General features: G+C 41.8%; 1 protein-coding gene across 1 annotated transcript in view; it reads right to left on the bottom strand.

Annotated features, from left to right (window-relative positions):
- The window catches only part of LOC122792910 (caspase-8-like), a 743,641-nt gene that overhangs the window by 190,200 nt on the left and 540,340 nt on the right, over nt 1-13,101 (bottom strand). Inside the window, exon 6 of the mRNA XM_044060467.1 lies at nt 1,867-1,931. Coding sequence (XP_043916402.1) covers nt 1,867-1,931 — 65 coding nt within the window. The remainder of the gene's footprint in view (nt 1-1,866; nt 1,932-13,101) is intronic.

The raw sequence follows: 13,101 nt of genomic DNA, 5'->3' as shown, positions 1-13,101 counted from the left end.
GAGGACATGCACTCTGCACAGAAGGCACCCCAGCAGAGAATCAAACCGGAGAACCTCTTGCTGTGAGGTGACAATGCTACCACTGCGCCGTCCTAGACAGATGCATGGGCTTTTGAGATTTTGAAGGCAAAAATCACAGGTTTATGGTCCAACTTCATCAGAAAAGGAGATGTCATGGGAATAGTACAAGAAAAGGCTATTTAATTATTTTATTTAGTTTGTTTACCAGGGTAGTACTCTGACCACAACAGACCATTTGCAGACACAGCTTATCTGACCATACACAGGGTTTTATTTATTAAATATAGAAACTACAGTTGTGTAAAATGTTACCATAAATAGTAGATGTCCTTCTCTTCACTGTTGCAGTATTCTTCACCTAAGGGATCTCCTGCCAGGGACAGCCTAGCATCCAGCCAGTATACCAAATCCTTCAGCTCTTATAGGTGCTGTATGCCACATGTATGCTCCATGCACAAGACTTATGCATAAAGGTGATATATGGATGCAAACACTAAAAACTGAAAAAACCCCAAGAGGAAAACATACTCTCATGGATAAATAAGAACATCTACATCCAGAAGGAAAAGGCCCCTCGTGCAAAATGGAAACAGAACACAGGGCAAAAGTCAGGACAGAAGGGGAAGGAGTGAATACTGCAACAGTGAAGAGAAGGACATTTACTGTTATGGTAAGATTTTACACAATTGTACTATGTCCTTCCACATGACTCTTGCAGTATTCCTCACCTAAGGAAGAGTACAACAGCGAAGAAGAAGTCTGGGAGGAGGCATAAAGTTGATGTATGGATGCAAACACTCAGAAATGAAAAAGCCCCAAGAGGAACAAAATACCTTCAGGGACAAAGAAGAATGTCTACACCTAGAAGGAAAAGTAAAGAAGGAACAAGAGAGAAAGGCTCCTCTGACAGGAGGAAAACAGAACGCAGGGCAAGAGTTAGGACAGAGGGGGAAGAAGGGAAGAGGAAATACTGCAACAATGAGGAGGACATCTACTGTTATGGTAAGATTTTGTACAAATGTACTATGTCCTTCCATATGACTGTTGCAGTATTCTTCACCTAAGGAAGAGTACAACAGCTAAGAAGTCTGGGAGGAGGAAGGCAGAGAGGAATCCTTCACAAACACAGGTGCTACATGTACAAAACCTGTTTCAGTGATGCAGTAAAGCATACTAGACTGAAAAGCTTAAAGGTATGATTCAACTTTAAAAATAGTGAAACAAAGTAATGATATGCTGAGACACCATACCTTTAAAACAGAATAATTAGATGAAAATAATGTGAGGCTAGATTACTAGGTATCCTGAATACTACAGGTGTACTAACTAGCACCTCACTGACTTTCTAGAGAACCTTTGCCTAAATAAGGAAGTAACACTGGATGAAGTAGGGATTCCCTGTTTTTCCACTCGTTAATTTCAGATAATCAGTTCAGCGAATTTAGCATGAAATATTGCCAACCTTGCAGCATCTCTATAAACAAAAAACAAAATGTTAACAAGTTGATAACAGTTATAGCTGTCTCCCAAGACACACACATACCTACGCCAAACTCAACTTACAAATCTTAACACTTACTGATGTTTTATTCTGAAATTCCTTACATTAAACATAAAATTTAAATTTCTAGAAGTGGAATTTATATATGTTATTTCTAAAAGGTTATCTGCAATTGTTAAACTAAGAGAACACATATTGTTTGTACATGGAAAAATTGACACTTTCACATGTTATCCATATCTAATTGTGGGATATCTTTAATGGACGAAAAGCAGACAATGGACAGGGGCAAAATACACATGCATTTCTTCTCTAACCAGGTAAGTGATAATGATATACTGTACCATGTGGTCTATTGTGCCAGGAATGGTCTCTGCACCAACGCTACTCTGTAGTGAAGGATTCTCACCTGAAAAACAAACATTTCCTCTGAGTATAATCACATACCTGGCTGTCAAAAGAAGCAGTATATACTCAATAGGCTTCTTCTCTTTACACAAATCATTTCACTCCCTCTGTTTTGCACTCCACTTCCTTCTCTTTGCACAAACAATTTTACTTAATCTGTTTTGCATTCTGTGTCCTAATCACTTGCTTCACCACTACTAGAACCAATCTCAAAATTAATCGGACAGCCTGTTGCACTGTGACAGGCAGATGGCTGCATGAAGTTTTACATCTAGTCAGCAGTACAGGTCACACCATGCTGTGATGGCTACTTCTCGCCTGCATCCCTGAAATGACTTCAAAGAGGGACTGTTTATGTGGAAAAAAAGAAAGTCGTGCAAGGCACCACACGTAGCTGATACAAGAGTACATATCAGTGGAAAGAAATATTTCCATTAATGGGTGACCAGATGCTCAGCTGCAACTGTGTCATGGGGTAGGAATATTGCCACTACTACTACGGCACTTGGATGGCAAAATACCAAGGACTCAATCCCCAAATATGTATGGATTGGGAGCCAAAACTAGTAAAACAACAGAAACTCCTATATCGTTTTTTTTTTTCAGAATGGCCCTCATAAGAGGACTAGAAGGCCTTAAAGTATTTTGCAAAAATCCAGCCATTAACTACTAGTGCACATTTACATGTGGGCATGCCTGTGTAACATTCAAAAAGGGCTCATTCTGGCTACCTTAATTATTTTATAATATAAAGTAATAGCAATTTGGTAAGAATACAACAAAATGGCAGTAAAGTCATACCTATGTATAGAACAAATAGGCTCCAACACTTCAGAATGGGAAGAGAAAAAAAAAACTAACTTAAAAACAGGACCCAACAGGTGACACAAGAAACTTGTGATTGTGAAAAGGAAGATCTCAAATGTGGTTAAGTGAGTAATGTGCAAGCAAGAAATTAATTCAGTATACAGGTATGGTGCACAATGAAAGGCTAATTAATCACAATTCAGATAATGGGAACAATTTACAAAGATGCCCTATTGGAGAATGAATATTCTCTAACAGGCTGTTAATGTACAAATATCACCCAGAAAAAAAATCTGCCCTATAACAGCAGTATATCAAGGTGATGTAAAGCATGGACTGAAAACAAGCAAATGATTGCCATCTTTTTTATGCTCACCAAACACAGCTTTACTGTTTAGCAGGTACAAAAGACAAAAAGTAAATACAAAGAGAAAAATAAATAAACTCAGCTAATACAAGTAACTGCAACATCAGTTGTAAGGACTTGTCATTGTACTTTCCCCTTGCTAAGCACTGCTTAAAAAGTGGCGCTAAGTGAAGTGGAAAAAAATAAGTCTCCCAAAGTGTGTGTGTGTGTGTGAGACCATGAATATGTACGTATGTATGACAGAGACAGCAAAAACAGACAGTGATGGAGACAGCAAGCAGCACAGAGAGAGAGAGAAGGAGTGAGCAAGAGAAAGTGCATACCTCTCAGCTTCTTTACTCAGCAATTCTTGACAAAGTCAATACTGAGAACTAAAATCAAGGATAATTTTTAATTATGACTCGTATTCATTAAAAAAGAAATAGTAAGAGGTTTTCCATTAACATGCGTTGTCTGAACAATAAGTATGAAACTACAAAATTTATGTTTAGTGACTGACCATAATCCTCAGTTATTTTACAGAAAATCAAAAGTTTCTGAGGGATACAGCAAAACTCTGAGGCAAAATCAGAGACAGGTGAAAGGCATGGGTGGGTTCGGAATGCCTTCCACTGTACGATTTCTTTCATTCATTTTATCATTTTGGTGTATTTGGTCAAGAAAGTGGTTGTAATTGCCAGCTACTGTGTGTGTGTGTGTGTGTGTGTGTGTGTGTGTGTGTGTGTGTGTGTGTGTGTGTGTCTTTGTAGACGGCATTAAATATTTACCTAACATACTTTGGATGTAAACTACTTTCTCCAACAGTTACATGTTATACAGCAACTTTAAACATTTGGCAGAGGAACTATTTTACAATAAAATTTATATATATATATATATATATATATATATATATATATATATATATATAAATAAAATAGATAAAAACACTTTAATATAAAGTCCATTATCTAGGCACAGTAACATGCTTCAAGGTGGGTGTTACAGGAAAATAACAGACCTTCCAGGGGTGAAGAGCCCTATGCCAAACATCTCTGGGTGGTCTGTTATTTCCCCAATAACACTCATCCTGTCAAGCATTACTGCCATTGTAGAACATGGATATATAGCAGGACCGTGAGTATGAATTGATTATCTCAAGGCAATGCAAAGTGATTTTAGATGCTAAAAGGGTCCTAGTGGTGATGTATAAAGTATGACTTGGCATATGGCAAGGGCCTAAATAGTCACTAAAATATAAGTACCAGAAACGAGGAACAGACCTAAAATGACCAACCAAATTGGAAATGTTACTGTTTTTGATACTACAACAAAAGCCTGGCTAACTTACAATGAAATAGCAGAGTTTACTGAACTATGAGAAAAGTACAGTTTTGTACCTACCATAAATGTAGATGTTCGAGGATCCACATTGCTGCAGTCCTAACTATTGGGTAGTCCGCTGTCCAGTCGGCCCGAATACCAAAGTATATGGCTGACGTCGGTCCAGTGCGTCAGGGTACTAATGCGCATGACCGACGTCATATCCTCAGTCTTTTCTTGCCCCAGATGTCAGAAGACCCTAAAAAGACAAGGCCAAAACCAAAACCACCAAACATACCTGCACCAAAAATATATACAATATATACAAAGGTACCAGAATATAATGTCACCTACACAACCACCCCTAAACACAGAGGGAAGGAGGTAGAATTGGACTGCAGCAATGTGGATCCTCGAACATCTACATTTATGGTAGGTACAAAACTGTACTATGTTCTTCATTCCACATTGCTGCAGTCCTAACTATTGGGTAGAATCCCAAAGCAGAGGTAAGGGAGGCTGGCAAATCATAAGGAAGCAGGAGCTGATAACATGCCTTGCAAAATAGCTGTGGCAAAACCAGCCCTAGACTTAGAGTAGAGAGGAAGGTGGTAATGCTTAGAGAAAGTATGCACTGAACTCCAAGTAGCTGCCTCCAAAATATCCTTAGTTGCCACCCCTTAGAAATGCTGTTGAAGTGGCAGTAGCCCTAGTGGAATGAGGCCTAATCGCTGGAATCTCTTTGCCATGATGGGAATAACAAAATGCAATGCAAAACCCAATCCACCTAGAAATAGTTTGTTTTGACACAGGCTTGCCCTGCGAACTCAAAGCAAAAGAAACAAACAACTGCTGAGACTGTCTAAAATCCTTAGTCCTGCTTAAATAATAACGCAATTGCCTGTGTACATCTAAAGTGTGCAAAATCTTTTCCCCTTTATTTTGGGGATCTGCATAAAAGTAGGCAAATGAATAGTTTGGTTTAAAGCCACACTAGAAACCACCTTAGGCATAAAGGAAGGATTAGTACGTAATGATACCCTATCCTTATGAAAAATCAAAAAAAGGCTCAACCGCCATAAGGGCCTGCAACTCAGAAACCCTTCTTGCAGAAGTAATGGCCAACAAAAGCAGTCTTCCAGACAAGTATTTCAGGTCAGCAGTAGCTGCAGGCTCAAAAGGTTGTAGAGTAAGTTTCTCCAACACAAAATTGAGATCCCAAGCAGGAGTAGGAGCTCGGGGGTCTTATATTCTTTGCCCCCCTAAGAAATTGCTTGAACAAAGGATGTGAAAACAATGGTGGGTCACAATCATAGTGAGCTGAAATTGCTGCAGCATGAATCTTAATGGAAGAGAAAGACAAACCTTTGTCCAATAACTCAGTAAGATATTGAAGAGCCACACTCAAATTAGGCTCGAAACCTCCAAATTCTTTGCTGCAGTCCAAAATAAAATCTCTTCCATTTTTCTGCGTACACTTTCCTTGTACTAGGTCTTCTTGCTTCCATAATCACATTTAAAACTTGTTGAGGAAGTTGAGACCTGCTGTCTTTCAAAACAGAATATGCCAGGCTGTTAGATGAAGAGTTTGAAGCTTGACATTGAGCAGATGACCGTCCCTCTGAGACAATAGGTGTGGAATCAAGGGTAAAGGCCATGGAGGCTTCCTTACCAGACTCCTCAGTAATGGGTACCAGTGCTGCGAGGCCAATCTGGAGCTATTAAAATCATCCTTGGCTTGTCTTGTCTGACCTTTAGAAGCACCTTTGGGAGAAGAGGCAGAGGTGGAAAAGCATACACATGAAGATTTTTCCAACTGAAAGAAAGAGCATCCACTTTCCAAGCTGTGTGATGAAATCCTAGGTGCAAAACATTGGCATCTGGTGGTTTAGTGGAGAAGCGAACAGATCTATGTGTGGAGTTCCGCATGACACTGTCAATTGTTGAAATACATGAAGATCGAGTTTCCACTCGTGGGGATCCATGATTTGTCTGCTTAACACATCTGCTAAGGAGTTCTGTGCTCCGGCAGAAACCTTGCCTGAAGAGTTAGTTGCAAGCTGAGCGCAGTCTCCCACAAAATCATTGCTTGCCTGCACAATGGGTAAGAATGTGTTCCCCCTTGTTTGTTGATGTACCACATGACAGTTGTGTTGTCTGTTAGAATCAACACCTGCCCTGGAAGAAGTAACTCCTTGAAAGCCATTAATGCAAACTGGACTGCTAACATCTCTTTCATGTTGATATGTAGATGCTGTAGTCTGGCAGGCCACTTGTCTTGTATCCACTTTCCATCTAGATGAGCTCCCCAAGCAATGTCTGAGGCATCTGTCGTTAGAATCTGACTTGCCTCTGGCCGGGTCACAGAGAGTCCCTTGTTTAGGTGACATTCCTGAGCCCACCACAAAAATTCCTTTTGAATGCAAGGTATTATTTGAATAACAGTGTCCAAGTCCTGGCAGTGCTGTGTCCATAGATTTTTGAGATACCATTGTAGCTTCCTCATATGCAGTTTGGCATTGGGAAGCACCAGAATACAAGATGCCATGAACCCTAAGGCTTGAAGGACTGTCCTTGCAGTCAGCCCGGACTGAAGAGATAATTGATGGAAGTAACTGGAAAGATTCTTTTGTTTGTCCGGGGTTAAAAAGGCCATCTGGGCTGCTGTATTCAGTCTCACACCCAGAAAGCACATGTCTTAAGAGGGTACTAGACTGGACTTTATTTCGTTCACAGAATACCCTAGGCATCTTAGCACTGCTATGACATATTCCAAATGCTGTAGAAGGTCTTCCTTTTCTTGAGCCAGAATCAGGCAGTCGTCCAAGTAAAGATAGATTTGAATTCCTTTTAGCCTGAAGTAAGCTATCACTGGAGCCAGAACCTTTGTGAATACTCTGGGCGCAGTAGATAAGCCAAAGGGCAATGCAGAGAACTGATAATGAGAATTTCCAGCGCAGATACTTTCTGCAACTTAGTCTTATAGGCACATGAAGGTAAGCTTCCTTGAGATCTAAAGTTACCATCCAGTGATCTTTGCCCAGCAGAGGTAAAAGCTGTTGTAACGTCAACATTTTGAACTTTGGAATGTCCAGATAAGTGTTGAGGATAGATAAATCCAAAATTGGTCTCCACGTGTTCCCCTTCTTTGGTACCAGGAACAGGCGAGAATAAAATCCTAGGCCCCTTTCTGGCACAGGAACTGACTGAATGGCTCCTATTTGGAGTAACAGAGAAATTTGTTTGCGAGCCTCTGTTCTTTGTAGAGGAGGAATGTCTGGCATGCCTTTGAAAGGAGGCAAGGTATGGAAGTAAAACCTGTAACCGTGGTGAATGATATCCAGAACCCATTTGTCTTGGGTAATTAAATCCCAATTTTCTTTGAAAAGAGACAGTCTTCCTCCTAGAGGTGCCGCCAGGCGAGAATGTACTGGCAGCTGAAAAGGCAGGTCATTGGGTCTGCTTACGAAAGGACTGACCCCTGCCCTCACCAGAAGTCTGAGCAGGTGAACTCTCTGTCCTAGGCCTAAAAGAACCTTGAGCTCTGCCCCTACCACGTCTAGACCTACCCCTAGACTGGGAATCATAAGCAGGATAAGTCCACCCCTTAGTAGGCCAATTTCTACTAAACTGGAGGCTGCACCTGCAAAAAATCCTTAACAGTTTGCATAGACTTAGCCTTGTCTTCCATTTTCTTTAAAACTGCTTCCACAGGCGAACCAAACAACACATCAGACTGTAAAGGAGCATCCAAAATCCTTGTCTTTACATGCTCAGCTAAGTTCTGATCTCTCAACCAGGCGGAAGAACTGAACCAGTGGCAGCCACCCTCGAGGAGGCCTGCACAGCATCAAAACCACACTGCAAAGAATGCTTTCCCACTTGTTCAGAAACATGAACTAAATCCTGCAGCTCTTTACACTCAATACCTTCAGCCAGAGCATCCACCTTAGACTTCAATTGTGAAAGGAGATAATTCTGATATTTTAACATATGAAACTGACAATTCAACGCCCTCATGGCTAAAGTGGAAGAAGTGTACACTTTCTTTCCCCATCTATCCAAAGCCCTTGCCTCTTTATCAGGAGGAACAGGATTTTTAACCACAGAAGCCTTCACACCTTTAGGCCCCTGAGAGACAGTTTCTGGGTCCGCCCTAGGACTCTTAAAAGATACTTATGGGCTTCAGGCACCCTATAGTACCTATCCGGTTTAACTGGGGCAGGAGGCAAAGAATCAGGATTTAGTGAAGCCTCTGCAAAAACATCTTCTACAACATTCAGAACAGGAGGTATAGCTAAAGGCCTATGCTGGGGTAAAACAAGAATTCTCTAAGCCTCTTCCTGGAATCAGAGAAATCTTGACCTTCCCATTTAAAATGCTCCCTCATGGAATGCAGGGTCTCTGAAAAGAAAAATCCTCAGGAGGCGAAGCTGAAGGAGTAGAATCATCCACATCAGAATCAGAATAAGGAGGATACTCCTGCAAGTCCTCAGCAGAAGACTCAGAAGCCTCCGAACATTGCTCAAAACTCTCAAACTCAGGTTCCACCCTAGGCCTCTTATCAGGAGGGGGCATAGAACCTCTAATCATAGTAATCAAATCCTCTGCCATTTTTAGCATATGCTTCTTAGGCAAAGACCCTGAAACACTAGGAGAAACCCCACAGAAGCTAAAGTAGGCCTGCCTCTTAAAGAAGCCTTGGCAACAGAAGGAGGCCCTAACCACCTTAGGAATAGAAGGAAGAACAGCCACCTGAGAAGCCCCTTCAGCCTGGCCTACTTCCTGAGAGGACACATCCTGCAACAATACAGTTTCTCCCTGAGACTCCAAAGAAACTCCTGGCAGAACCTCCGGCTCCACTGAGCCCTCTAAAGAACCGGCGTCCCGGACCGCCGGTTCTTCCTTAGCTGCTTTGTCCTTGCGCTTTTGGCTGAAGCGGCGCCGGAGCATCCGACGGCATTTTATAATTACAACGCTTCCCAAACACTAACCTGGCATAGTCTAACCTTCTCTTAATAGTGCGTTTGTTAAATCTAGCACAAGAGCGGCATCCAACAACGTCGTGCTCAGGCCCTAAACAAGGTATACACAAAGTATGGTAATCCCTATGAGGTATCTGTTTCCCACAAGAAATACAGTTATTCACTTTTTCTGACATCCGGTTAAATACTGAGGCAAGAAAAACCAAAATATTCTAGCTTAGCCAACTTTGATTCGGTCTGAAACTCTGACTTCAGAAACTTTCAGAACGCCAACCTGCACCTAAAATTGCTTCTGCATCGGACCATGCGGCAAAAGACTGAGGATATGGCGTCGGTCATGCGCATTAGTACCCTGACGCACTGGGTCTAGTTCACCCGCGCCCGACCGACGTCAGCCATATACTTTGGTATTCGGGCCGACTGGACAGCGGACTACCCAATAGTTAGGACTGCAGCAATGTGGAATGAAGAACATCTGTGGAAATGAGAAATTTTCCTCACTTCCTAGTGTAATCAACACCATTAGCTCAAAAATGTGTCAAAACCCTTTAAAATACTGTACTATACTGAATTTACTTAGTTGTTAATCAGGTGTTTGTTTGTTTGCTTATTTATGTATGTATGTTAATTGGGGCAGTGGACTGATCCCATACAGGCCCTTTTCAGCTTCAGCCCAGGGATTACAAATGAAAGACAGAATACAACAGCTGCATAATGTAGTACCGAAAATATAAAAACATAGCACAAAGTTTTAAATTCAAACAGTGAAATGAAAGACAGCAGTAGATGCATAACACAGTGATACAAACGCAGAGTATGCAGTTTAAAATGAAGACAGTGCAGCTAAACAAAACAACAGAACAATGTGCGAAAATGAGAACTATATAGACATTTACAACATAAGAAAGAATCTGCTGGAAACAAAAGTTATATACACCATAACGATGCATCTATGTTGTCTGTTGTTGTCCTTCCTCAACCGATGGATCTCGCATCCGACCTCAGATCTGCCTTCAGCCATTTGTATAACTTTTGGCTCTGTAGCTCAAGCTCCTCCCCTTACTCATAATCCTCCTCTTTAGCTTGAATTACCTCAGATGGAGTTTGTGTCTATAATACTGTCCATAGCACAACAGTGAGTAATGATACAGCACAATCACCACTAAAATTCCAGTTACACTGCAGGGAAAGAAAAAAAAGAAAAAAAGACTGGAGGTCATCAGAAAGCAGGCAACATAACAAACCTCAGGTCGAACTAGGAGACCAGAAAGTAAAAACTTGCAAGTAGGAAGGGGGTTAGAGGGTGGGGGATTGAGAAAGGATGGAAACAGACAACACAGATGCATTGTTATGGTGAGTACACAGCTTTTGTATCTGACATTGTCTTTTTCATCCATTCCTCTGCCGATGGGGCAGGGTTCCCAACTAGAGAAACCCCAGATTGGTCCTCAAGAAAGGATATTCTGGAGCAAAGCAGAGCCAAATGCTGCCCTGTTTCTATTCAAGATGTCCAATTGTGGTGAGTAATGAAGGTATGAGTATTAGACCAAGTGGCAGCTGCACAAATGCTACCTACAGAAGCTCTGGACCAGAAAGCGGAGAAAGTGGCCACAGATCTGGTGGAGTGAGAACCTTAGGAGATTTAGGTAATGTCAATCTTCTCCTTATAGAGAAAAGAAATGCAATCAGTGAGCCATCTGGCTAGTCACCTTTGAAAATTATTTGCCCAACTAGGTTTTGTAAAAGGAAACAAACAGGTGGCCTGATTTTCTGTAATATTTTGCATTGCGAAGGTAGAATCTATGCTGTCTATGAATATCCCAAATGTGTAGTACATATTCTCCTTTGATGGAAAAAAATTTCGAAGGAAAACTCAAAGGTTGATGGACTGACTTATATTTGTTTCTGAAGCCACCTTAGGTACAAAGGAAGAATTAGTATGTAGGGACAATCTGTCCTTGTGAAAGATCAGACATGGTGGCTTAGAAGTAGAACCTGTAGTTCTGACACCCGTCTGACTGATGTGATCGCAACCTGAAATCAAGTCCACCTTGGCAGTAAAAGATACCTTTGAGAAAGGCTTTACACAATCTAGATGATGCCAAGGATGAATGGTTATTCCGAACATGAAAATTCAATATGGCTGCAAGTTGGACCTTTATAGCAGAATAACTAGCTCCACTGTTGAAAATGGAAGCAAGAAAATCTAGGATAGCTGGAATAGGTGCTGAAAAAGGATCCACTTGTCTCTGGACAGCCCAAAGAGAGAATCTTCCATTTGTTCTTATACACCTTCCTAATAGAATCCTTCTGAGGATAAGGGGATGTGTCGAACCAAAGAAGAAAACTTGGACTCTCTAGCCATCATTGGATGTAGATAAACTATGCTATCAATTTGAGGGTCTAAAAGTCTGGATGAAATATCCCTAATTCATGAGAGAGGAGATCCTAGGTTGGATCCAACACCCAAAGGCCTCAGGAAGGGAAACCATACTTGTCAAGTGCAGAATGGTGCAATGAGGACTATGTTGCTCTTCCGGTGAGGTGCCTTCTGAAGAAATTTAAGAATTACATGTGTACGAAGAAATAGTACAGAAGCCCTGGGGCCAAATGTGAATTAGCGAGTCTCTCGATAACTCCCCCTGTGGGGGGATTAGAGTGAAGTACCTGCTGCACTTAAGGTTGAGAAGCAAAGAGATCTCAACACAGCTGGCCCCATTGATGAAAAATTGTTTCCACTACCATAGGGTTGAGAGACCACTCATAAGGGAGTAAGATGGACCTGCTCAGTTTGTCTGCTAGCAAGCTTGACTTCCCTGGGATATGCATTGCTAAAAGGAAGCAGCCCGAAGAGATCATCCACTGCCAAACTTTCAAAGCCTCTCAACATAAGGGATAAGATGTGGTTGCCCCTGCTTCTTGATGCACCACAACACTGACATATAGTCAGTCTGGACGGCAATTATCCCTAGAGGGAGAGCATCTCAAGTTGTCTGCAACACTAATAGGACAACTCTCATTTCCAAGAGGTTGATGTGAAGACTAACCTCCAACTGAGACCAGTGCCTTGGACTGTTCTTCCCAAGTAATGCACACACCCCCCACCTCAGTTGGGAGGCATCCATAGTCATTGTGGCTGTGGGTGGTGGACGAATAAAAGGGCAGCCCTGAGAAACTTCTTTTGCGGTGAGCCATCAGGCTATGTGATCCCTGCAAATCTTTGTAACACGTACAGGTGCAGACAGGGTGTGTCTTCTTATTGACCACTGCACTGCAAGCATCCATTACAGTACCTTCATATAATACCTTGGTAGAGGCAGTAGAGTTACTGAAGCTGCCACAGATTCAAAGAGTTGCAATACCAACCTTGCTGGCAGGAAAAGAAGAGAGAGGATTTGGAATTCCTGACTCTGTAAGGTGTTTATTCTTGTCTGTGGTAAGTTTGCAATCTGTGTCACCGCATCCAGATGAGCACCAATAAACTTCAGGATTTGAGTGGGGGAGTGCAGAGACTTGATGTAGTTCACTGTGATGTCTAGTTAAAGCCACAGTTGAAGCAAGTAGTCCCTAGCTTGAATGAATAGATACTTGGTGGAAGTAGAGTGGAGCCAGTTGTCGAAATATGGAAATACCCAGAATCCCATCAGTCTCAAGTAAGCTGCGACCACTGACATGCACTTTGTGAACACCCTGGGGACTGTGGTGAGGCC

This window comes from Protopterus annectens, chromosome 2.part0 (genome assembly GCF_019279795.1).
Source record: "Protopterus annectens isolate FY-2018-M chromosome 2.part0, PAN1.0, whole genome shotgun sequence".
Lineage (NCBI taxonomy): Eukaryota > Metazoa > Chordata > Ceratodontiformes > Protopteridae > Protopterus > Protopterus annectens.
Note: the sequence above shows the minus strand (reverse complement) of the source record. Positions and strands in the feature narration are given on the sequence as shown.